Genomic DNA, 26,922 nt, shown 5'->3' on the forward strand with positions numbered 1-26,922 from the left:
AACAATTGAGAAAACATACTCTGCAATGTGGTTTTGATTCATTAGAGGCTTCTTGTAAAGCAGCAGTTGCATGATCTGTGATTCGAAGGCATGCTTGGTTAAAAGAGCAAGGTTTACCGGATCATGTTATGGCTAAATTATTGGATGCTCCTTTACAGCAAGATGTTTTATTGATGTTAAGGCAGAAGAGGTATTAAAGAAAATGGAGGATAAGGCAAAATCTATGCAAACAGTGAAGGATTTCTTACAGGTATAGCCACCTTGATTTAGCAGAAATTGGCCTTCAAAGAATTGGTCCTTTCCAGTGTCAGACAAACCACAAAGAGGCAGATAGACGCCCAAGAGGCAGATCTCAGCCCCAAGGCTCTTACAGACCACGACAGTGAGGTACTTCAACCTCAAAAGGAGGTGAAGACAAGTCAAAACCTTACAGGAAACAGTCCCAATGACTTCCCCCTTCGAATGCCAAGCACTTATCTTTTGGCAGCTCCCTTAGGGGGAAAACTAGCACTTTTTTCTCAAAATTGGCATACAATCACCCAAGACAAATGGGTTCTGAATATTGTCTCAAGATTACAGGTTCCACTTTCACACTCTACCAAGGCTAAAAGGAATGCCAGACCTGCCACAAAATCAATGGGCAGAGGCACAAAAACAAATTACAGCCCTCATGGACATGAGAGCTATTCAAAAAGTGCCATAACAGGAACAAGGACAAGGATTTTACTCGAGACTTTTCCTGTTCCCCAGAAAGGACAAAGCCTGGAGACCCATACTACACCTTTCTACTCTAAATACTTACCCGGATGTTCCGAAATTCAAAATGTTGACACTACAGCAACTTCTTCCCATGCTGGGCAAGAAGGCTTGGCTTGTTACTTTGGACCTCAGAGGCCTACCTGTATGTCCCTAGCGGACAAAATTGCAGAAGATACCTCCGATTCATAGCTGGTTCAATGCATTACCAATTCTCTGCACTGCCCTTTGGCTTACCTACTGTGCCCAGGGTCTTCACAAAGTGCCTGGCGCCAGTAATTGCATTTTGCAGACAAAAAGGAATTCAAATATATCCATACCTGGACGACTGCCTTATTCAAGCAGAGAGCAAGGACATTCTTCTAAAGCATCTGGCGTTTGTAAAAAGGTTGCTAATTTGCCTAGACTACACAGTAAATGAAAAGAAGTCAAAACTAGTGCCCTCACAAGAGAGAATATTCCTGGGTGCCAGCTTAAATACAACAGCCCAGATGGCTTATCTCACGCCAGACAAGCAAGGACGACTGACTCAGTACTTTCAATTGATGGCAACAAAAACCCAACTCCCTGCAAGAAAAATTCTGCAGGCCTTGGGATTCATGGCATCCTGCATACTACTAATATATACTGTATAATATATACTGTATGCTACTAATTCCATATGCCAGACTGCATATGAGGAAATTACAATGGTACCTATAAAGTGTTTGGATTCAACAGTCACAGGTTGGAAGCAGTAATACCACTAATTCCCTGCCTACAACAGGTGTTTTGATGGTGGGCACAGGCATGTCACCTCCACAAGGGACAGCCTTTCATTCTACCCACAGCCAGGCAAACACTAACAGATGCTTCAGATTATGCCTGGGGAGCACACCTGGCAGGAAAATGTATTCAGGGCAAGTGGACCGCAGACCAAATGCATCTTCACATCAATCAAAAAGATGTTGGCTGCACAAAATGCCCTAACAGCTTTCAAGGACCTTCTGCATCCAGGACAACTATTATTAAAGACAGACAGCACCACAGTTATATGGTACATAAACAAGCAAGGGGGCACTCATTCTTATCCCCTATGCAGGCAAGTCATGACCCTGTGGAACACAGCTCTAACCTATCAAGTTCATCTACAAGCACAATTCCTGCCAGGAAAGAAAAACACTCTGGCAGACGACTTAAGCAGAAACATCATGGACCTCACGAGTGGAAATTAAATCCACAAGTATTCAGCATGATAACACAAAAATGGGGGTGCCCAGACATAGATTTCTTTGCCTCCCCAGTGAATTGCCAACTACAAAAAATTCTGCACAAGGACTTGCCACACACAAGCATGGAAGGTGGATGCACTCTCGTTCAGCTGGAAAAGCCTAAAGGTTTATGCCTTCCCACCACTGCCTCTCCTTTCAAAGGTACTCCTAAAAGCCAGACAAGAAAAAACACAGATGATCCTGATTTCCCCAGACTGGCCACGCCAGCACTGGTACCCAATCTTAAAGAACTTCGCTCAAGGCCCACCATGGATTTTACCTCAACTCCACACCTTCTGACTCAACAAAACAATCCGATTCTGCACAGCTCAAAACCTTAAACCTGGCTGCATGGCAGATTCATTAGTCAAGCAGACAACACCTCTCTCTAAAGCTGTTATGTATGTCATTTTGGAGGCCAGGAGGCCTAGCACCAGAAAATCTTATTCAGATAAGTGGAAGAGATTCTGTGCCTGGAACCAGGCTCAAAGCTTTGACCCTCTTGTCCCAAATATTACAATACTTAACTGAGATGTTGGATAAAAGACTTATCTTTTTCATCCATTAAGAACCACACCTCTGCCATCTCGGCTCATTACAACACAAATCCTCCTATTTTCTCTCATCCATTGCTAAAACAGTACCTCAGAGGGGCTAAAAGCATAAGACCGCCCCAGAGAGAACCAACACCAACTTGGGACCTCAATTTTGTCTTGGAAAAACTAACTTTACCTCCTTTTGAGCCAGCCAAGTCAGCAGAATTAAAATATGTATCCTGGAAAACTGCTCTGCTTCTGGCAATAACCTCAGCATGAAGAGTCTGAGTTACAGGCACTAATGGCAGTGGAGCCCTTCATCATTTTTCACCAAGACGAGGCTTCTTTTTAGAACAAACCCTTCATTTATGCCTAAGGTGGTATCCAGTGTGGCTCTTAACCAAACTATTCACTTGCCAACTTTTTATCCAACTCCCCAGAATAAAGGGGAGAGACTTCTGCATTCCTTGGACATACACAGACAATTACGTTTCTACTTGGACAAAACAAAAGCTTTCAGAAAAACTGAGCAATTTTGTAACATATGCTACAGGATCACAGGGAAAGGCTATTTCAAAGCTGACCATTTCCAAGTGGATAGGACACTGTATCCGGTTCTGCTACACAGCATGGGAAACCTATACCTAGTAACATTAGGCTACATTCCACCAGGGCAACAGCCACTTCAACTTCCTACCTTAGAGAAGTACTTACCAAAGATATCTTGGAAGCTGCAACTTGGAGTTCAGTGCACACCTGTACCAAGCATTATCACTTGCCTCTTTATTCTAGATCCAGAGCTGGCTTTGCCACTGCAGTACTGCAGGGCCTCATAGCCACCGCAAATCATCCTCTATAGAACCAGCCACCCTAACTCGGCTTTGGGATTCAACCCAAGTGTAATGACTGCAGCAGTGAAACACGATGAAGATAGTACAGTTTTGTACCTACCATAAATGTAGATGTTAGTGTCTTCACTGCTGCAGTCCAGGTTACCCACCCGCGATCCACTCTTTCTTAGCTGGGACTTCTGTATACCTTTCAGCCCTATACTACCTATGTGGTGTATTTGCTGCTAACTGAAGGTTTTGTTTTTACCTTTATTGTATGTTTTATTAGCAATATGTATTGCCTACCTATTTGGGGGCACCTGATATCTGAGGCAAGAAAAACTGAAGAAAATGGCATTGGCTGCATCTTGTATACCCCTGGTGCACTAACGTCAGGGTAGAAGTGACAGCAACCGACACCAGACCAAGACTTTGGAACTCTGGCTGACTGCAGGGACTGCCTGATGGCAGGATAACCCTAGTGTAATGACTGCAGCAGTGAAGACACTCCAACATCTACATTTATGGTAGGTACAAAACTGTACTTTACCCTACCTCCAGCCCCCTGATGACTTTTGGTTATATCTCTGATGATCATCGTGCATACAGCTGCAGTCATAACAGATGGGTTCTCCTGCCGTCAGGCGGGTCCTCGGTCGGCCGAATTCCAAAGTCTAGGTCTGGCGTCGGTTGTCGTCGCTTCTTCCCTGACGTCAGTGCGACAGGGGTATAAAAGAACCAGCCGACGCCATTTTCTCCAGTCTTTCTTGCCGCGTGGTGCCCGAAGCAGAAGCAGTTAGCAAGTGCCGGTCGGCCAGCTCCTGAAATTAAGAAAATTTTGCAACCGAAGTAGTCTTGAAAGCTAAGTACCCCGTTGTGGAAACTTTTCTTGCCTCAGACCGATGTCAGACAAAGTTAATAATTGTGTTTTATGTGGGAAGCAAATACCACATAAGGATTTCCATTCCCTCTGTATTCCTTGTTTAGGCCCAGACCACGACGTCTCAGTCTGTCGCTTTTGTGCTACATTCAACAAGCGCACCATTAAGCGTCGGGCGGAGTTCGCCCAGCATTATTTTGGCAAAACATTTAACTATATTATGTTGTCTGATATTCCGACTCCAGTTTTGTCTAAAAAGCGCAAAGGTAAGGACCGACACGTGAGGTCCGCGGCCTCTACAGACACCACGCCAAAGCCGACTACACGTGGTCCGGTTCTCAGCGAGGCACCTACGCAGCCCCTGACTACCGACAACACTTCATTGGTGGTGTCTCCTGTGCCCGAGGTCGCAGGCTCCTCTGCCCACACCCCGACTACAGATACCAAAGCCACTCTTTGAGGTGATTCTCAAACTGTGGACAAGTCTACCTCCTCTCAAGGTGTCTTCAGACCTTCCTCCTCTTTTTCCATCCAGGCTTTCACCAAGTCTAAAGCAGCCATGCATTCTAAGAGGCAAGCTACACAGGGCCCATCTCCAGGCCCCATGCCTAAAAAACAGATGCTTAAAATGGCTGAGGATTTAATTACTCTTATCAGGGGTTCTCAACCCCCCCGGACCAAAGGCCCAGAGTGGAGGAAGAATCCCCCTCCTCTGATCAGGGCTCCATTATATCAGAGCACTCTGATGAACAGGAACATTCTTACTCCCCTTTTGAAGACTCCGATGCAGAGGAGTCCATTCCATCTGTATCCTCCCCAGAGGATTACTCATTTGGGGAAACTTTGCATACCTTAAGGAACACTTCCACTGGGAAGGCCAAGATTATTCAGATTCCAAGAAAAGGCTTAGGGAATTTCTCTTGCTACCTCAGCACAGGCCTCTGGCTATACCTCCTGTCTTGGACATACTAGATGATGTGTACTCGGAGGCCTGCTTTAACCCGGATTCTCTACCTCCAGCCCCAGTCGAGCCTGACTTGGTACTACAGGGTCCCTGACTCGCACCAGTTTCTATACAAAAGCCATGCTGCTGACCCAGAAACCATCTCACAGGGCCCCAAGGGAATTAAGGCCTCCACTGCTAAAAATCCATTACCTTCTGAGAGAGATTCCAGATCCTTAGAAAGGTGGGGAAAAAAGGTATATACCTCTGCCACCTTAATCATGAGGGCATTAAACTGTCAGTTCCATATGCTAAAGTACCAACAGTTTTTGTTATCACAATTGAAGTAAAATGTCACAACCTGAACAACCAGACTTGAAGGAGTTGCAGGATTTGATGCACAGTGCTGAACAAGTGAGTAAACATACCTTACAATGTGGTTTTGATGCTCTAGAGGCCTCCTGTAGAGCTGCTGTTACAGGATCAGTCATACGTAGACATGCCTGGCTCAAGGAACAAACCTTACCAGATCATGTCAAAGCTAAATTACTAGATGCCCCTCTACAAAAGGATGTATTATTTGGTGCTAATGCTGAGGAGGTATTAAGGAAAATGGAGGAAAAGGCTAAATCAATGCAAACAGTGAAAGATTTTCTACAGGTACAACCCCTGCGTTTCAGTAGAAATTGGCCTTCCAAAAATTGGTCCTTTCCAGCCGCAGACAGACCCCAAAGAGGTAGATACAGGCGCCCGAGGGGCAGAGGGCAATCCCAAGGATCGTTTAGAGGCAGACAATGGCAAGCTCCTACACAGAGGTGGTGAGGATAACTCGCAACCATTCAGAAAGCAAGCACAATGGCTTTCCCCTTTGCATGCCAAGCAAGACTCAAATGGCAGCACCCTTAGGCGGAAAACTGGCATTATTTTTAAAAAATTGGCATATTGTCACAAAAGACAAATTGATCCTGGACATTAAATAGAGGCTACAGATTCCATTTTCACACCCTTCCAAAAATGAGAGGCATGCCAAACCTGCCACACAATCAAAGGGCAGAGGCACAAAGACCAATTTCAGATCTCTTAGACATGAAAGCTATTCAAGAGGTACCTATGCACGAACAAGGTCAAGGTTTTTATTCCAGACTATTCCTGGTACCAAGGAAGGGAAAAGATTGGAGACCTATTTTGGACTTATCCATCCTAAATACATTTCTACTCGTACCAAAATTCAAGATGCTCACTCTACAGCAGCTTCTTCCCATGCTGGGCAAGGAGTCTTGGCTGGTAACATTGGACCTCAAGGAGGCATACCTGCATGTCCCAATCAGACAAAATTGCATAAGATACCTCAGATTTCTTGCAGGCTCAATCCATTATCAATTCTCTGCATTGCCCTTTGGCTTATCTACTGCGCCCAGAGTATTCACGAAATGCCTGGCATCAGTAATTGCCTACTGCAGACTTCAAGGGATACAAATATACCCCTATTTGGACGACTGCCTGATCCAAGCGGACAGCAAGCACATTCTTCTGAAACATCTGGCTTATGTAATAATGTTGTTGAATTCTCTGGGATACACAGTCAACAAAAAGAAATCAAGGCTAATACCCTCTCAGAAAATAATTTTCCTAGGTGCCAACTTGGACACAAACACCCAGATGGCCTACCTCACGCCAGAGAAGCAGGGGCAACTAACTCAATACTTCAGGACACTAGCAAATTGCACCAGGCTGACTGCAAGGAAAATCCTGCAGGCTCTGGGATTCATGGCATCTTGCATCTTACTAATCCCATGTGCAAAGCTGCATATGAGGAAACTTCAGTGGTACCTGAAAAACCTATGGTCTCAACACAGCCACAGTTTGGAAACACTAATACCACTAATTCCATGTCTTCAAAAGGAATTTCTGTGGTGGGCTCAAGCATGCCAAACAAACACGGGTCTCCCATTCAACAAGCCTCAAGCAAATCATGTCATCACAACAGACGCCTCTGACTACGCCTGGAGGGCCCACATGACAGATCGGTGCATTCAGGGCAAATGGTCCCAAAAAGAAAAGCACCTTCACATCAATCAAAAGGAGATGCTAGCAGTAATAAATGCTATTATAGCTTTCAAAGACCTTCTGCAACCAGGTCAACTATTGATGAGAACAGACAACACCACAGTAATGTGGTACATAAACAAACTGGGAGAAACCCATTCTTACCCCCTATGCAGACTGGCCATGTCACTTTGGAACATGGCCCTGGACTTACAAATCGAACTACAAGCACAGTACTTGCCAGGCAAGGAAAACACGCCGGCAGACAACCTAAGCAGAAATATGACCGATCCACACGAATGGAAGTTGCATCCTCAAGTTTTTACAGAGATAATTCAAGCATGGGGAAGGCCAGAAATAGATCTCTTTGCCTCCCACAAAAATCACCAATTGACAAAATTCTGCTCAACGATTTTTCATCCAAAGGCCTGGAGAGTGGACGCTCTCTCTTTCAGTTGGACATCAATGACAGTTTATGCCTTCCCACCTCTTCCTCTGCTGCCCAAAGTTCTATTAAAAACCAGAGCAGACAGACCAAAGATGATTCTTATTGCTCCAGACTGGCCAAGACAACACTGGTACCCACTCCTGAGGAGCCTGACTCATTCCCCACCATGGACCCTGCCTCTAATGCCTCTTCTGACTCAGCACAGCTTCAAAACTCTTCACAGTCAGCTAAAAACACTCAATCTAGCCGCATGGAAGATTCCTTAGCATCACAACAGACCCTACTCTCCAAGGAGGTGCAGGATGTCATTTTGGAGGCCAGAAGGCAGTCTACTAGAAAAGCTTACTCAGCAAAATGGAAACTGTTTTGTGTCTGGAATGAGAAAAGGGGTCAGAATCCTGGAATACTGAATCTACCTCAAATATTACAGTATCTAGCTGAGCTGCTAAGCAGTGGACTTTCATTCTCCTCCATCAAAATCCATGCCTTAGCCATTTCTGCAGAATACAACACTGACCACCCTTATTCTCTCACCCCCTCTTAAGACAGTTCCTCAGAGGGGCTATGAATATAAAACCCCCAAAGAAACAACCAATACCTGCTTGGGATCTCAATTTCATTCTAGAAAAACTGACCTTGCCTCCTTTTGAGCCAGCTGCCTCATCAGATTTGCAATATTTGTCCTGGAAAACAGCTTTCCTTCTGGCTATTACCTCAGCTCGTAGGGTATCGGAACTACAAGCTCTCATGGCTGTGCAGCCTTTTATCTTCCATCAGGACAGAGCTTCCTTACGAACCAACCCGTCCTTTATGCCAAAAGTGGTATCCAGGGTAGCTTTGAATCGGGCTATACACTTGCCTACCTTTTATCCTAATCCTCAAAACAAAGGGGCGAGATTACTACATTTCTTGGACATCCACAGACAACTGCGTTATTATTTGGACAGAACAAAGCCTTTCAGAAAATCAGAACAGCTCTTTGTGTCCTATGCTATAGGAGCTCAAGGAAAGCCCATTTCCAAACAGACAATCTCAAAATGGATAGCCCACTGCATATGCTTTTGCTATTCTTTTCATGGCAAAACTGTACCTACAGGCATCAGATCTCACTCCACAAGGGCCACGGCTACCTCTGCAGCTTTTCTCAGAGGAGTTTCTACCAAAGATATTTTGGAAGCAGCCACTTGGAGTTCTGTGCATACCTTCTCCAAGCACTACTACCTTCCACTATACTCCAAATCTAGAGCGGGCTTTGCCACTGCAGTCTTGCAGGGCATTCTGGCTCCTCCTAGTTCCACCTAGTGCCTACTATCCCTTTCTTAGTTTTGAGATTCTACCCATCTGTTATGACTGCAGCTGTATGCACGATGAACTTAGTACAGTTTTGTACCTACCATAAATGTAGATGTTCGAATGCTAATACAGCTGCAGTCCAGGTTTCCCTCCCTCCTTCCCCTCTTTGGGACAGGCCTATTGGCTAACATCTCCTCATGCAACCTGATTGGGGTATTCATTCTTGATGTATTTGCTTGCACTACTGTATTTTGATTATATGGCATTGCTTTATTACACAAATTTATGTATTGCCTTCCTTCTGGGGGCACCTGACATCTGGGGCAAGAAAAAATGAAGAAAATGGCGTTTGCTGGTTCTTTTATACCCCTGATGTCCTTCAAGGATGCATCTGCAGTCCTAACATATGGGTTGTCCTGCCTCAGGCAGCCCTTCGGTCGGTCGGATTCCAAAGTCTGGGTCTGGCCTCTGCTGATGTCACACTTCACCCGACGTCATAGCTGCTGTGAATTGGGTATAAAAGCATCAGCCGGCGCCATTTTCCTCAGTCTTTCTTGCCGCGCGGTGCCCGAAGCAGAAGCTGTTCGCAAGTGCCGGTCGGTCAGATCCAGAGATTTCTACTACCGAAGACTTCTAAAAAGCTAAGTACCCCGTTGGGGACTCTTTCTTGCCTCAGCCGATGTCAGAAAAAGTAAATAATTGTTTAACTTGTGGGAAACAAATACCTCATAAGGATTTCCACTCTTACTGCCTTCCTTGCTTAGGCCCAGACCACGACGTATCAGCTTGTCTAGCCTGTGCTTCCTTCAACCGACGGACACTTAGACGTCGGTCGGAGTTTGCAGAGGAGTTTTTTGGTCCCGCTTTTGCTTACAAAATGCCGGCGGAGACTCCGACTTCACAATTAGCTAAAAAGCGTAAGGAAAAGGACCGACACTCGCGGTCCGCTTTTTCGGCCGAAACCACGGTTAAGCCAACCGCGAGTGTCTCTGTTTCGACTGAAACCGAGTCCTCGGTTCTTCCTTCGGCCGAAAGCTTGCCTCCGACAGCCGAGGCCTCACACAGCATGGCTGAATCTGCTACTGAAATTTCTCCTGCTGTAGCAGGCACCCAGGATTTATCAGATACTATTCCTTTAGACATATCTACTCCTGCACGTGGAGCTGCTAGGCCCCCTGCATCTATGTGTATCAAGGCTTTTTCTAGGGCTAAAGCAGCTAAATCTTCTAAGGCCTTGCTAAAACCCCCTCACACAGGCCTACCTCTAGTTCCCAAATGCTCAGCCTGGCTGAGGATCTCATTTCTTTGATCAGGGGATCCCAACCTCACCCAGACAGGGCCTCTCAACCCCCTCCAGAGAAGAGGCCTAGAGCAGAGCCCCCGGATCCAGTTTCTACAGACTATTCCTCGGATGATTCAGAAAACTCAAATCCTCCAGAAGGCCCTTATTCTCCATATGAGGATTCTGATGCAGAAGACTCCATTCCTTCTGCCTCTCCTCCTGAGGAATTTTCTTTTGGGGAAACCTTACATGCTATGAGAGAGCAATTTCAATGGCAGGGCCAGGATTTTTCAGATTCAAGGAAAAGGCTAAGGACCTTTTTGCATTTACCACAGCATAGGCCTTTAGCCATTCCTCCAGTACAGTTGTGGATGATGCATTTAATGATGCCTGTACTGCCCCTGACTCTCTTCCCCCGGCCCCTGCTAAGCCCGACAGATATTACAGGGTCCTGGACACACACTTTCACTTGTATAAGGCTCCTATTGCAGATCCTGAAACCATTTCACAGGGCCCCAAAGCTGTAGCAGCTGCCTCTGCCAAAAACCCCCTCCCCTCTGAAAGAGAATCTAGAGCATTAGAGAGATGGGTTAGAAAAGTTTATACTTCTAATACTCTTTCGGCTAGGGCCTTAAACTGTCAATTCCACATGATTCAGTATCGGGAATTTTTGTTAGACCAGCTAAATAAAAAAAAAACTGTCCTCTCCTGAACCTATAGACCGTAAGTCCCTTCAGGATTTGGTACATAACACTCAGCAGGTCAGTAATCATTCCTTAAAATGCGGCTATGATGCACTGGAGGCTTCCTTCAGATCAGCTATGACTGGAACAGTGATCAGAAGGCATGCATGGTTAAAAGAGCAGTCCTTGCCAGACCATGTAAAGTCAAAGCTCCTAGATGCTCCCATGGAGAAACAAAGTTTGTTTGGCTCCCCTGCACAGCAAGTGCTAAAGAAGGTGGAAGAAAAAGCAAAATCTGTCCAAACAGTAAAGGATTTCTTACAGGTCCAGCCTCCGAGGTTTAGTAGAAATTGGCCTTCGAAGAATTGGTCCTTTCCAGACACCTCCAGAGCACAGAGAGGCAGAGGTCAATCCAGAGGTGGCTACAGGGGACGTCAGTGGCAGACTAACAACCAGAGAACTACTGCCACAGATCCAGCTACTACCACTTCCACAGGACAGACACAATGACTTGACTCTGATACCGCCTACCAGGGAACAACTGGAAGCACCCTTAGGCAGAAAGCTAGCCTTATTTTCTGTAAACTGGCATTACATTACAGGAGACAAATGGATTTTACAGACAATAGACAAAGGCTACAGGTTTCACTTCCACACTCTACCAAAAAAGAGAGGAATGCCAAACCTACCACCAAACCAAAAAACAAACGCTCTAGGGCAAATCAACCACTTACTAAGGATGAGAGCTATAGAAAAGGTACCACCTATGGAACAAGGACAAGGATTTTACTCCAGACTTTTCCTGGTACCAAGGAAAGAAAACCAATGGAGGCCTATTCTCTACCTGTCCGCTCTGAACACATATCTCATTGTTCCAAAATTCAAAATGCTGACCCTACAGCAACTTCTTCCTCTGCTGGGCAAGGAGTCTTGGCTGGTGACTCTAGATCTCAAGGAGGCATACCTGCACGTCCCTATACGACCAGATTGCAGAAGATACCTCAGATTTCTTGCAGGATCAGAGCATTATCAATTCTCAGCATTGCCCTTTGGCTTATCTACTGCGCCCAGAGTATTCACGAAATGCCTGGCATCAGTAATTGCTCATTGCAGGCTTCAGGGAATTCAGATTTATCCATACCTGGACGACTGCCTAATACAAGCGGACAACAAGACCAAATTAACAAAAGATTTGGAAAAGGTTATACAACTACTGCAAGCCCTGGGATACACAGTCAACATGAAAAGTCAAGGCTGGTACCATCCCAAAGGATAACATTCTTGGGTGCAGAACTGGACACTTCAAATCAGATGGCATTTCTCACAGCAGAAAAGCAAAAGCAACTACCACTCTATTTCATGGCATTAACAACACAGAACCAGCTTACAGCAAGGAAAGTCCTGCAAGCCCTGGGTTACATGGCATCCTGCATAATATTGATTCCACATGCCAGGCTGCATATGAGGAAGTTGCAATGGTACCCAAGGAATATATGGTCTCAACACAAGCACAGTCTAGAAGCCCAGATTCCAATAATTCCATGCCTGAAACAAGAATTCCTTTGGTGGGCTCAGGCCTGTCAGTTGAACAGAGGACTGCCTTTCCACAAACCTCGCCCAAGCCAGACTATCACCACGGACGCCTCAGACCTAGGCTGGGGGGCACACATGGTGGACAAGTGTATACAAGGCCTATGGACACAAGACCAGCTGAACCTACACATAAATCAAAAAGAGATGCTGGCAGTGAAACAGGCAATTCAGACATTCAGACCATTTCTTCAACAGGGTCATTTGCTGATAAGGACGGACAACACCACAGTCATATGGTATATCAACAAACAGGGAGGCACACACTCGTATCCTCTATGCCGGATGGCAATGGACCTGTGGAATGTGGCCCTGAACCTCAACATTCAGCTCCAGGCCATATTTGTGCCAGGAAAAGAAAATATACTAGCAGACACCTTAAGCAGAACTACCACGGATGCCCACGAATGGATGCTGCATCCAGACATCTTCAAATCCATTACAAAGAAATGGGGACTACAGAAATAGACCTGTTCGCATCCCCACACAACCACCAATTGAGGAAATTCTGCACAAGGACATACCACCCACTTGCTTGGAAGGTGGACTCACTATCCTTCAGTTGGGAAAACCTGACAGCATATGCATTCCCACCTCTTCCTTTGATGCACAAAGTGCTACTGAAGATCAAAGATCATCACCCAAGGATCATCCTGATAGCTCCAGACTGGCCGAGGCAGCATTGGTACCCGCTACTGAGGAGTATGTCTCGGGCACACGCATGGCCTCTACCTCTAGTTCCTTTACTGCTAACACAGAACAACTTCAAGATCCTACATCCAAACTTGAAAACACTGCAGCTAGCTGCTTGGAATATTACATAAAACAAAATAACCCAGATTTATCTCAGAGGGTTAAAGACATTATCCTGGAGGCTCGCAGACCCTCCACAAGGAAGACTTATTCAGCCAAATGGAAAAGATACCTCATTTGGAGTGCAGCAAAAGGAGAAAATGTATCATTAGCAAACATAGCTAACATCCTGGAATATTTAGCAGAACTTTTCCACAATGGCCTGTCTTACTCCTCCATTAAGATTCATGCATCAGCAATTTCAGCAGAATACAACATGGATCCTCCAGTCTTCTCTCATCCTCTACTCAGGCAGTTTCTGAGAGGAATTAAAAATGTAAAGCCTCCAAGGAAGCCACTTTTGCCTACATGGGACCTTAACTTTGTGCTGGAAAAGTTAACACTTCCCCCTTTCGAACCAGCAGCAACAGCAGAATTACAGTTCTTATCTTGGAAAACTGCTTTCCTGCTTGCAATCACTTCAGCAAGAAGGGTTTCTGAATTACAGGCACTAATGGCAGTACAGCCCTTCCTTATCTTCCATCAGGATAGTGTCCTTGAGAACTAACCCTACTTTTATGCCAAAGGTGGTCTCCAGGGTATCATTGAACCAAGCAATCCACCTACCAACATTCTTCCCCAACCCACAGAACAGGGGGGAAAGACTACTACATACCTTGGATGTGCACAGGCAATTGCGCTACTATCTGGACAGAACCAAGAACAATAGAAAAACTGACCAGCTTCTGGTAGCATATGCAACAGGAATGGAAGGAAAAGCAATTTCAAAACAGACAATCTCAAAATGGATAGGAAATTGCATTAGATACTCCAGAAAACATCAGACCTCACTCCACAAGGGCTACAGCCACTACTACAGCTTTCTTACGAGGAGTGGCTACTTGGAGCTCCGTGCATACATTTGCCAAGCATTATAATCTACCTTTATACTCCAGATCCCGAGCAGGTTTTGCAACTGCTGTTTTGCAAGGGATCTTAACTACACCATAATCATCTTAGTGCCTCCTCCCCCAGTTTGGCTATGGTATTCTACCCATATGTTAGGACTGCAGATGCATCCTTGAAGGACATAGTACAGTTTTGTACCTACCATAAATGTAGATGTTCGAGAGGTATGCATCTGCAGTCAGGATTACCCACCCTCCTTCCCCTCTGTGGTACTCCTAGGGTATTTGCCCATCTTGTAGCTAGCTGGGGGAATTTATTATGGTGTATTTGTTTGTATATATGTATATACATGTTTATTTTTGTTTGCTCTCTACTGTTTGGAATCATTTGCATTTATCCAAATTTAGCCTTCCTAGAGGGCACCTGGCATCTGGGGTAAGAAACACTGAGGAAAATGGCGTCGGCTGATGCCTTTATACCCAATTCACTGCAGCTATGACGTCAGGTGAAGTGCGACATCAGGCGAGGCCAGACCCAGACTTTGGAATCCGGCCGACCGAAGGGCTGCCTGAGGCAGGACAACCCATATGTTAGGACTGCAGATGCATACCTATCGGACATCTACATTTATGGTAGGTACAAAACTGTACTTTGCACTGACGTCAGGGAAGAAGCGACGACAACAGACGCCGGACCTAGACTTTGGAATTCGGCCGACCGAGGACCCGCCTGACGGCAGGAGAGCCCATCTGTTATGACTGCAGCTGTATTAGCACTCTAACATCTACATTTATGGTAGGTACAAAACTGTACTTTCTCCTTTACTATGCTTAAAAGCTTTTTGGTGTATTTGCTTTTTTGTTGGAGGTGTAACCTTGCGTAGATATATATTTAATTGCTTCCCATTAGGGGACACCTGACATCTTGGGCAAGAAAAACTGATGTGATGGCATCTGCTGCATGCTTTATACCCCTGACTACCTGACGTCATGGAAGATGAGACTGCAGCTGACGCAAGACCCAAGACTTTGATATTCAGGCCGACTGAGGGCTACTGCAAGCAGATAACTCAAATGTGATGACTGCAACAGTGAATACACTCTTAACATCTACATTTATGGTAAGTGTACACAACTGTACTATATTTAAATGCAGGTGTGATGCATTACATCAGGGTTGGAACATTTCCTCAGGGACTACTCTGCATTTTATATTAGCTAGGTTAGGGGGTTCAGCTCCAACATGGATAGGTCTTAAAATTTCTACAAATAAGTGTGGTCACCCCTTTCCTCCTGAATTTTTTGACAGTGAGAATAGAGGTGCAGCCCTCCCTCCCAAAAAAAATTAGAAGGCGTGTGATTGATTGGTGTATCCTTTATCTAAATTATGACTGAGGACTGCCCTGTGTTACATGTGTTGTAAGTTCAGTTTGAACAATTTGCAGTATTTCCAGAAAATGGTTAGAAATAGCCAGGGAATTGTTATGGCTAGGCTTGTATAGGCCCTAGGGCCGCTAGCCTAGTACCAACCTATGACAAAACACTGATGCAAGCAGATCAAGCTAGGTCCAGAGCAACATTTTTATTTCTGAGGGGATACTAATGATTCCACACTTGTCTTTAAAGTCCCAGATTGTGCAGACTAATTGCATTGTTTTTGGAAGTGGGCTGAATTGAGAGTGGTCGTTCTGTACTCTTGTCAGATGTTTGAGTAGTGACAGGCTTTGCACCCATTCCAGTAACACAACTACTTTGTACATATCTGCATTATTGAATTTCTGTGGTTGTATGTTTGTGTTCTGTTGGCCATTCAGTCTTTATTACTTTTTCAAGAAGTACGCGTACTTAAAAGCTTTTTACTGGTTTTGAACCCCCTGTCCCCAATTGTTTTATAGGTGGAGTCCATAGAACTGCCAATGGACAACAAAACCAACAAGAGGAGAGGTTTCTGCTTTATTACCTTCAAAGACGAAGAACCAGTAAAGAAGATAATGGAGAAGAAATTCCACAATGTTGGTCTTAGCAAGGTATGTTTGGTTGTATGGCATTTGATCAGACCTTCTTTCTTTACAGTGTAAAACTAAGCTATGGGTTGTGTTTGAATATCTTTTACACATGTTAATGACAATAAGCTCCAGAGCCGGAAAATAAGGCTTTATTAAAGCAGTAAACGTTAAGCCCTTTCGTCCCTTTTAGCTATTTGCGGGACTTCATCAGAACAGTTAACTACTAAAACACATCCTTTATGTACAGGAAGTACCACAAATTTAATTTCATTTTATTGATGCTTAACAATATTAAACTTTTTACAATTCTCGCCAAAAAAAAAGTTAACATTTCAAACAGTCTTATTACTCAAATATAATGCTTTGAAATTTGTTAAACCCTTGACATTATGGAAAGAGTTATAAAAAGTTTATTTTAACATTAAGCATCGGTTAACAAAGGAAATTGATTTGTGGTACTTCCTGTACATAAGGGCTGTGTTTTAGTAGTTAACTGTTCTGATGAAGTCCAGCAAATGGCTAAAAGGGACTAAAGGGCTTAACGTTTATTGTTTTAATAAAGATTCTTTTTATTTTCTGGCGCTGGAGCTTCTTACATATTATACACCCAGGGTATCATTGTTTTGAAGTTTTGTTTGTAGTACTCTCTAAAGCGTAATTTTGTTTGGTTTTGAGAACGTTTTGTTGGTCTTTCTACATGGCTTGGGTCAGAATGTGCATTTACTTTTTACTTGATCACCGCCTATTTGTGCCAAGTTCGTGAATTCACTTTTATGGAGCAGGTTAATAAAAGTGGTGTGGTTCACAATGGTTGCATTGTTAATTTTGAGCCCAGTATTAAAAGTGTGTCTGAGCCACCGGCACAGAACGGGGAATTAACATAGCTTATTGGACTTTTAACACGACGTGTTACCAGCCTGGGTCAGAAACTGGAGTAACTAAAAGTCCCACAATCCCTTCGACCAGTTCAGAGGGAGGAAGTTGTAAATCCTTCATGTTTGAGACTTGGGTAATCAAAGGGATTTTTCGGATAACAGACAAATGCTTGAAGGCTCAGCAATGCAGTGTTCACCTAGAGAGGCTGAACAATCAACTTGTACACCAGGAAATATTACCTTTACGGGTTGGATTTGAAGGGAGGTTAAATTTCAAGTTGTTGAAACCAAGGTTCAGCAAAGACGGGAACCAGAATCTTTCCGGACTAGTTTGGCAGAGCTGGGGGAAAAAGTGGTTTTGTTTTTATGGTACAAAACCTGCAATGTGACCATCTTTAAATGAAAGTTTAATAAGCGAGTGCTCTAATGAACTTGTTTTAAACAAAACTGTGACTGTTGAACTTGTTGAGATGTTTGACAAGTTTGGTTTTCAGCTATGTTCACAACCACACAGTCTTTTTAAATAAAATATTAACAGCTTATGAAGGTAAACTTAATACTTGTCAGGATTTTAACACTTTCAGTTATACACACATGGTACTAGATGAAATGCATTTTACACTATTTTAAGAAGGGATTTAAATTTGTACCCTCTTTTAAAAGTGGTTGTTGTGGATGTTATTACTGAATTTAGGTTGCTCATGAGAGAGGAGTTCAAACATCAGTTGAAATATTAACATAAATGCAGGAAGTAAGGAAGAATCAAACTTTAAGAATCATGAAGCCAGACAAGGGAGGGGGTATTGTGATATTTGATAAGATGGATTATTTTAACAGTCTTATTATTCCATGACACTACCAGATGTCATGAAGCCTCAACGAATGAAGTCTTTATAGCTCATAGGAAAATAGTTTTTCTTGGAAGATTCCCATTTACAGGGGGCTATTTCTGAAGATGTATTTGATTTCCTAAGAACTGAGCACCCCCTGATTCCAGTGGCTTTTGGTATTCCAAAAGTCTGTAAATTCTTAGAACAGCCACCTTTTAGAGCTGTTTCAGCTCACAATAGCCTCACTTACTCTTTGGGGTTGTTTGTCAACAGGATTCTTAGAAGTTGTATTGACAATTATTTATTGAAAGATTCTTGGGATTTTCTTACTAAGATAGACATGCATCAGTACAGTGAAGCTTGATGTTCATCGTGCATACAGCTGCAGTCATAACAGATAGGTTCTCCTGCCATCAGGCGGGTCCAAGGTCAGCCGAATTCCAAAGTCTAGGTCCGGCGTCTGTTGCCGTCGCTTCTTCCCTGACGTCAGTGTGACAGGGGTATAAAAGAACCAGCCGATGCCATTTTCTTCAGTCTTTCTTGCCGCGCGGTGCCCGAAGCAGAAGCAGTTCGCAAGTGCCGGTCGGCCAGCTCCTGAGATTACGAAAAATTTGGAAAACCGAAGTCTTCTTAAAAGCTAAGTACCCCGTTGGGGAAACTTTTCTTGCCTCAGACCGATGTCAGACAAAGTTAATAATTGTATTTCTTGTGGGAAGCAAATACCGCATAAGGATTTCCATTCTCTCTGTATACCTTGTTTAGGCCCAGACCACGACGTCTCGGTGTGTCACTGTTGTGCTACATTCAACAAACGCACTATTAAGCGTCGGGCGGAGTTCGCCCAGCATTTTTTTGGGAAAGCATTTAACTATACCATGTCGTCGGATACTCCGACACCGGTTTTGTCTAAAAAACGCAAAGACAAGGACCGACACTCGAGGTCCGCGGCCTCTACCGACACCACGCCAAAGCCGACTACACGTGGTCCGGTTCTCAGTGAGGCACCTATGCAGCCCCTGATTACCGACGACACATCTTTGGCGGTGTCTCCTGTTCCCGAGGTTGCAGGCTCCTCGGCCCACACCCCGACTACAGATACCGAAGCCACTCTTGGCGTTGAAGCACAGAATGTGGACAGGTCCACCTCCACTCAAGGTGTCTTCAGACCTTCCTCTTCTTTCTCCATCAAGGCTTTCACCAAGTCTAAAGCAGCCATGCACCCTAAGAGACCAGTTACACAGGGCCCATCTCCAGGCCCCATGCCTAAGAAACAAATGCTTAAAATGGCTGAGGATTTAATTACTCTAATCAGAGGTTCTCAGCCACCTCCGGACAAAAGGCCCAGAGTGGAGGAAGATTCCCCCTCCTCTGATCAGGGCTCCATTATTTCAGAACACTCTGATGATCAGGAACAGTCTTACTCCCCTTTTGAAGACTGATGCAGAGGAGTCTATTCCTTCTGTATCCCCCCCTGAGGATTTCTCATTTGGGGAAACTTTGCATACCTTAAGGGAACACTTCCACTGGGAAGGCCAGGATTATTCAGATTCCAAGAAAAGGCTCAGGGAATTTCTTTTGTTACCCCAGCACAGGCCTCTGGCTATACCTCCTGTCCTGGACATCCTAGATGATGTTTACTCGGAGGCCTGCCTTAACCCGGACTCTCCATCTCCAGCTGCAGTTAAGCCTGACCGGTACTACAGCATTCCTGAATCTCACCAATTTCTTTACAAAATCCATGCTGCTGACCTAGAAACCATCTCACAGGGACCCAAGGGAGTTGAGGCTTCCATTGCCAAAAATCCATTGCCTTCCGAGAGAGATTCCCGATCCTTAGAAAGGTGGGGAAAAAAGGTATATACCTCTGCTACCTTAACCATGAGGGCCTTAAACTGTCAGTTTCATATGCTAAAATACCAACAGTTTCTGTTATCTCAATTGAAAAGTAAAATGTCACAACCTGAACAACCAGACTTGAAGGAGTTGCAGGATTTGATGCATAGTGCAGAACAAGTGGGTAAACATACCTTACAATGCGGTTTTGATGCTCTAGAGGCCTCATGTAGAGCTGCTGTTACAGGCTCAGTCATACGCAGGCATGCTTGGCTCAAGGAACAAACCTTGCCTGATCATGTCAAAGCTAAATTACTAGACACCCCTCTTCAAAAGGATGTACTATTTGGGGCAAATGCTGAGGAAGTATTACGAAAAATGGAGGAAAAAGCTAAATCAATGCAAACTGTTTAAGAATTTCTGCAGGTTCAACCCCCATGTTTTAGTAGAAATTGGCCTTCCAAAAACTGGTCCTTTCCTGCCACGCACAGACCCCAAAGAGGCAGATACAGGCGCCCGAGGGGCAGAGGACAATCACAAGGATCGTACAGAGGCAGACAATGGCAAGCTCCTACACAGAGGTGGTGAGGACAACTCACAATCTTTCAGAAAGCAAACCCAATGACTTTCCCCTTTGCAGGCCAACCAGGTCTCAAATGGCAGCCCCCTTAGGAGGAAAGCTGGCACTATTCTCAAATTGGCATGTTGTCACAAAGGACAAATGGATCCTGGACATTATAAACAGAGGCTACAAATTCCACTTTCATACCCTTCCAAAAATGAGGCATGCCAAAACTGCCACACAATCAAAGGGCAGAGGCACAAAAGCAAATTTCAGATCTTATAAACATGAAAGCTATTCAAGAGGTACCTACACACAAACAAGGTCAAGGTTTTTATTCCAGGTTATTTCTGGTGCCAAGGAAGGGAAAAGATTGGAGACCTATTTTGGATCTTTCCATCCTAAACACATTCCTACTCGTACCAAAATTCAAGATGCTCACTCTACAGCAACTTCTTCCCATGCTGGGCAAGGAGTCTTGGCTGGTAACATTGGAACTCAAGGAGGCATACCTGCATGTCCCAGTCAGACAAAATTGCAGAAGATACCTCAGATTTCTTGCAGGTTCAACCCATTATCAATTCCCTGCATTGCCCTTTGGCTTATCTACTGCGCCCAGAGTATTCACGAAATGCCTGGCATCAGTAATTGGCTACTGCAGACTACAAGGGATACAAATATACCCCTATTTGGACGACTGCCTGATCCAAGCGGACAGCAAGCACATTCTTCTGAAACATCTGGCTTGTGTAATAATGTTATTAAACTCTCTGGGATACACAGTCAACAAAGCGAAATCAAGGCTAATACCCTCTCGGAATATAGTTTTCCTGGGTGCCAATTTGGACACAAACACCCAGATGGCCTACCTCATGCCAGAGAAGCAGGGGCAACTAATTCAATATTTCAGAACACTGGCAAATTGCACCAGGCTGACTGCAAGGAAAATCCTGCAGGCTTTGGGAATTCATGGCATCTTGCATCTTGCTAATCCCATGTGCAAAGCTGCATATGAGAAAACTACAATGGTACCTAAAAAACATATGGTCTCAACACAGCCACAGTTTGGAAACAATAATACCACTACTTCCATGTCTGCAAAATTTCTGTGGTGGGCTCAAGCATGTCAAACAAACACAGGTCTTCCATTCAGCAAGCCTCAAGCAAATCAAGTCATCACAACAGACTCCTCTGACTACGCCTGGGGGGCGCACATGACAGACCGGTGCATTCAGGGCAAATGGTCCCAAAAAGAAAAGCACCTTCACATCAATCAAAAATAAATGCTAGCAGTAATAAATGATATTATAGCTTTCAAGGATCTTCTACAACCAGGTCAACTATTGATAAGAACGGACAACAACACAGTTGTGGTACATAAACAAGCAGGGAGGAACACATTCCTATCCCCTATGCAGACTGGCCATATCACTTTGGAGCATGGCCATGGACTTACAAATGGAACTACAAGCACAGTACTTGCCAGGCAAGGAAAACGCGCTGGCAGACAACCTAAGCAGGAATATGACAGATCCACACGAATGGATGTTGCATCCAAAAGTTTTTACAGAAATAATCCAAGAATGGGGAAGGCCAGACATAGATCTCTTTGCCTCCCACAAAAATCATCAATTGACAAAATTCTGGTCTAGGACCTTCCATCCAGAGGCCTGGAGAGTGGATGCTCTCTTTCAGTTGGACATCAATGACAGTTTATGCCTTCCCGCCTCTTCCTCTGCTGCCCAAAGTCCTATTGAAGACCAGAGCAGACAGACCAAAGATGATCCTCATTGTTCCGGACTGGCCAAGGCAACACTGGTACCCACTCCTGAGGAGCCTGACGCATTCCCCTCCATGGACCCTGCCTCTAATGCTTCTTCTTCTGACTCAGCACATCTTCAAAACTCTTCACAGTCAGCTAAAAACGCTCAATCTAGCCGCATGGAAGATTCCTTAGCATCACAGCAGGCCCTACTCTCCAAGGAGGTGCAGGATGTCATTTTGGAGGCCAGAAGGCCATCAGCTAGAAAAGCTTACTCTGCAAAATGGAAACGTTTTTGTGTCTGGAATGAGAAAAAGGGCCAGAACCCTGGAAAACTGAGTTTACCTCAAATACTATAATATTTGGCTGAACTGCTAAGCAGTGGACTTTCGTTCTCCATCAAAATCCATGCCTCAGCCATTTCTGCAGAATACAACACTGATCCTCCTTTATTCTCTCACCCTCTTTTAAGACAGTTCCTCAGAGGGGCTAAGAATTTAAGACCTCCAAGGAAACAACCAATACCTGCTTGGGATCTAAATTTCATTCTGGAAAAACTGACTTTGCCTCCTTTTGAGCCAGCTGCCTCATCAGATTTGCAATATTTGTCCTGGAAAACAGCTTTCCTTCTGGCTATCACTTCAGCTCGTAGAGTTTCAGAACAGGCTCTCATGGCTGGTCCAGCCTTTTATCATCCATCAGGACAGTTTCCTTACAAACCAACCCGTCCTTTATGCCTAAAGTGGTATCCAGGGTAGCTTTAAATCCATTTAAAGATACATTTACCTACTTTTTATCCCAATCCTCAAAACAAAGGGGAGAGATTACTACATTCCTTGGACATCCACAGGCAACTGCGTTATTATTTGGACAGAACAAAACCTTTCAGAAAATCAGAACCGCTCTCTGTGGCCTATGCGGTAGGAGCTCAAGGAAAGCCAATTTCCAAGCAGACAATCTCAAAATGGATAGCCCACTGCATACGCTTTTGCTATTCCTTTCATGGCAAAACTGTTCTTACAGGCATTAGAACTCATTCCACCAGGGCCACAGCCACCTCTGCAGCCTTTCTCAGAGGAGTTCCTACCAAGGATATCTTGGAAGCAGCCGCTTGGAGTTCTGTGCATACCTTCTCCAAACACTACAACCTACCATTATACTCCAAATCTAGAGCAGGCTTTGCCACTGCAGTCTTGCATGGCATTTTGGCTCCTCCTAGTTCCACCTAGTGCCTACCACCCCTTTCTTAGCTTTGGGATTCTACCCATCTGTTATGACTGCAGCTGTATGCACGATGAACATAGTACAGTTTTGTACCTACCATAAATGTAGATGTTAGAGTGCTAATACAGCTGCAGTCCAGGTTTCCCTCCCTCCTTCCCCTCTAGGGGTATTCTTTTATGGTGTATTTGCTTGCAACTACTGTTTTTTGATTATATTGCATTGCATTACTTCATAATTTTATGTATTGCCTTCCTTCTGGGGGCACTTGACATCTGGGGCAAGAAAAACTGAAGAAAATGGCGTCGACTGGTTCTTTTATACCCCTGTCGCACTGACGTCAGGGAAGAAGCGACGACAACCGACACCGGACCTAGACTTTGGAATTCGGCCGACCGAGGACCCGCCTGACGGCAGGAGAACCCATCTGTTATGACTGCAGCTGTATTAGCACTCTAACATCTACATTTATGGTAGGTACAAAACTGTACTTTCTACTATCGATGTGTTTGTTTTTATTCACATCTCTTTCCCATAAAGAAGGCTTAGACTTATTTTATGAAGCGATTTGGAGCTTTACAAAGTTTAGTGAAGAGCTGATTCATTTTAGGTCAGCTATGGAATATGTTTTACTTAATTTTTCACCTTTGAGGGTGAATATTTCAAACAAATGTCAGCAGTAGCTATGGGTGCCAGTTGTGCACCCATTTATATTAATTTAGTTCTCTATGCCTGGGAGCAAAGGCATGTCTTTTGTTCCACATATTCTAAGAACTGGGTAACATATCGTGTTTTGGACAATATTTTTTTTTGTGGGATGATGCCACTGAGACAGTTGATTATTTTGTAGATTTAAACACCGTTTATATGTATTTTAAGTTTACTTCCCCATGAATAGCATTTCTATTAATTATGTTGAGTTTACCCTGTATAAGGGCAAGGCAAGGGATTGTTTTGCATCTAGAATTTATAGAAAAGCAACGTTTTCCAGTTACCATTTGGATTTTCATAGCAATTATCCTAAGCATATGAAAAAAATATTTTTAAGGGCCAGTTGGTCCGAGTTGCTAGGCTGTGTTCTGAGGTAGATGTATTTAAAACAGGCATAGTTTAAAATAAAGGGAATGTTTGGAAATAGTCTACCCAGTTAATAAATTGCAGAAAAAGGTTGATGAAGTTTCATCCGGTTGGGGAAATGAGGCTAAACTCCCTTAGGTGACAAACTGCAGGCATAATGTCACAAAGGCTGAGACTACTTCGATCAATGATTTTTCTAGTAGTATGGTGGTCCGTTATGGTTTTGGGTCTTAAGAAGTTAAGGATATTGACAAAAAATTGGATATTTTTTAAAGGGAATCCAGATGTTGTGGAAATTTTGGGGCAGAGACCCCTTTTTTGTACATAAAACTGGAAGGAATTTCAAAAATCTTTTTGACCAAAGTTACATTGAACACCCTCTAACTTTGAAGGGTGCTGGAAGGTGTGGTTCATGAAAGCAATGTTTCTACGATTTGGAAGCTGATTTCTGTAGAAGTTATTTCTAGGCACATTAGATTAGGTAAAGGGAATTGTGCCACCTGAGGTTTGATCTATATTGCAATTTGTGATAAATGTATGTACTACGTGGGGAAAACTGAAAGATTGTTTAGAAAAAGAATATATGAACACTTACATGCCATTTTCAAGGCAAATATGAACATTTCCTTGTATAAATACACTATCTTTTTAATTATGTCAAGGGTTTAACAAATTTCAGTTTGGGATCCTTGAGGTAGTGCCTATTAATGTCAGAGATGGTTGGTGGGAGTTGGACATTGAAGTAAAAGAATTTCAATGGATTAAGTTAAACTCCCTTTTTCCCCCAGGGTTAAATTAATCTTTCTTTTACTACTATTTTGAAAGAGTTTTGAATTGAGTAATAAGGTTGTGTTTGAAATGTTTCCAACTGTTTGCTAGAAAAGAGTTGTAAAAAGTTTATTTTAATATTAAGCATCAGTTAAATTAAACTGATTTGTGGTACTCCCCTGTATAAAAGGGTTGTGTTTTAGTAGTTAACTGTTCTGATGAAGTCCCATAAATAGCTAAAAGGGACGAAAGCACTTCAAGTTTATTTTGATAACGATTCTTATTTTCTGGCTCTGGAGCTTGCTGTGTGTTATAGACCCAGGATATCATTATTATTTTGAAGTAGTTTTGTTTTTGGTACTCTAAAGCGTAATTTTGTTTTACACACAGGTGTGTGTGTGTTGCACTTTAACTGAGGAATGAGAGAAGCCAATTTCTTAAGTGTGTGTAGCATTTCCTGTGGCCCCCACTTTAATAGTGACTTGTTTCTATTTCCACTTTGACTGGTAGAATTTTAAGGAATTAAGAGCATACTTTGTAGACTGGTGATTAATTCCCATTGTCTTTTCAGTACAACTGAACGAGCTGCAGTAATGGCAGAGTCTATTCCAGTATCAGAACCAAACCCATCTGTCAAGGAAAAATGAAGGTTGGCAACATCAGGTATTTAGAAGGGTTGGCGAATGTTAATCATTGCAGAACAAGAGAGGAACAGCTGCAAAGTGTTATAAAAAGGAACATTTTGTAGACTAGTAAAAGCAGGGATGTACAGTCCAAGCAACAGGGAAATTTCCAGTAACGGGCAGCATTCCTGTAATAAGACCAGATTTTGGCTCACTTGAGTATGTCACAAAAAGTACTTGGATACAAGTTAAATAGTCTTCTCTGATACCTTTAGCTGCCATCACCATGTAGAAGACAATTAGAAAAATATGAAACCGGGTTACTGTCCTAGATTGGGAGAGGAAGATACAAGCCGGTCAGTTTTACTTGTGTCTGAATGCATATTGAGAAGACCTTTTTGTTTCCCAGTTTTTATTAGGAAGCAGACTGTGCTGTTTTGTAACCAGTTTTGTTTGGCCTTGCGTTCAGTTAAGGTGCCTGTTTAGTGTCTACTACTGAATGATCTTTGTCCCCAGAGAACTCTTTCACTACCCAGTACATCAACCTGGTCTCACCTTGAAAAGGACACAGCCTGTTCATGATCATTTTGATAGGTGACTAGCTGTTAAGCTTGCCCATTGGCCGCCTCTGGTGACTTTGGAGAGCATTACTAAGTTTTAAGACTTTTCTATGTTTGGTTTATATTGGTGATTTTGTATATACTTTTTACTGGCTCTTGTGGAGATAATGATTTGAGGTGAGCAAAAGGTGGTAGTTAGGTCTTTTTGCTTAAAACTCTATATTGTTAGGCATTATATGGTTCTTTTGATCGCTTGCCTAGTATGTCTCTGTGATATCCAGGGAAAAGATCTTTCAACAAGTATTCCTGCAGAAGATGAATTCTACTTGGATTATCTCCAGTGCCTGTCTTGCTTGGAGATGAGTAGTTTGTAATCTTGAGGCCATTAAGGATGTGTAGCTTTTGGCAGTGGCGCATGTTTGTCCCCCCCCCCCCCCCAGAAAAAAGCAAGAGAGCAGTCTAGTAATGGTAGTAACTGGTAACCAGAACATTGTAATCTCCAGAAAGGAGTGCATGTGGAGAGAGAAAATTCATTTACACACACAAGGCTGCAGATTGAGAGAAAATT

The 26,922-nt window shown here is 43.7% G+C and overlaps 1 protein-coding gene across 5 annotated transcripts in view; it reads left to right on the forward strand.

Moving 5' to 3' along the window:
- HNRNPD (heterogeneous nuclear ribonucleoprotein D) overlaps positions 1-26,922 on the forward strand; it is a 608,599-nt gene that overhangs the window by 214,608 nt on the left and 367,069 nt on the right. For all 5 annotated transcript variants that reach the window (XM_044061182.1, XM_044061186.1, XM_044061184.1 and 2 more), the window contains exon 4: positions 16,133-16,264. In XM_044061182.1, coding sequence (XP_043917117.1) covers positions 16,133-16,264 — 132 coding nt within the window. The remainder of the gene's footprint in view (positions 1-16,132; positions 16,265-26,922) is intronic.

This window comes from Protopterus annectens, chromosome 2.part0 (assembly GCF_019279795.1).
Source record: "Protopterus annectens isolate FY-2018-M chromosome 2.part0, PAN1.0, whole genome shotgun sequence".
Lineage (NCBI taxonomy): Eukaryota > Metazoa > Chordata > Ceratodontiformes > Protopteridae > Protopterus > Protopterus annectens.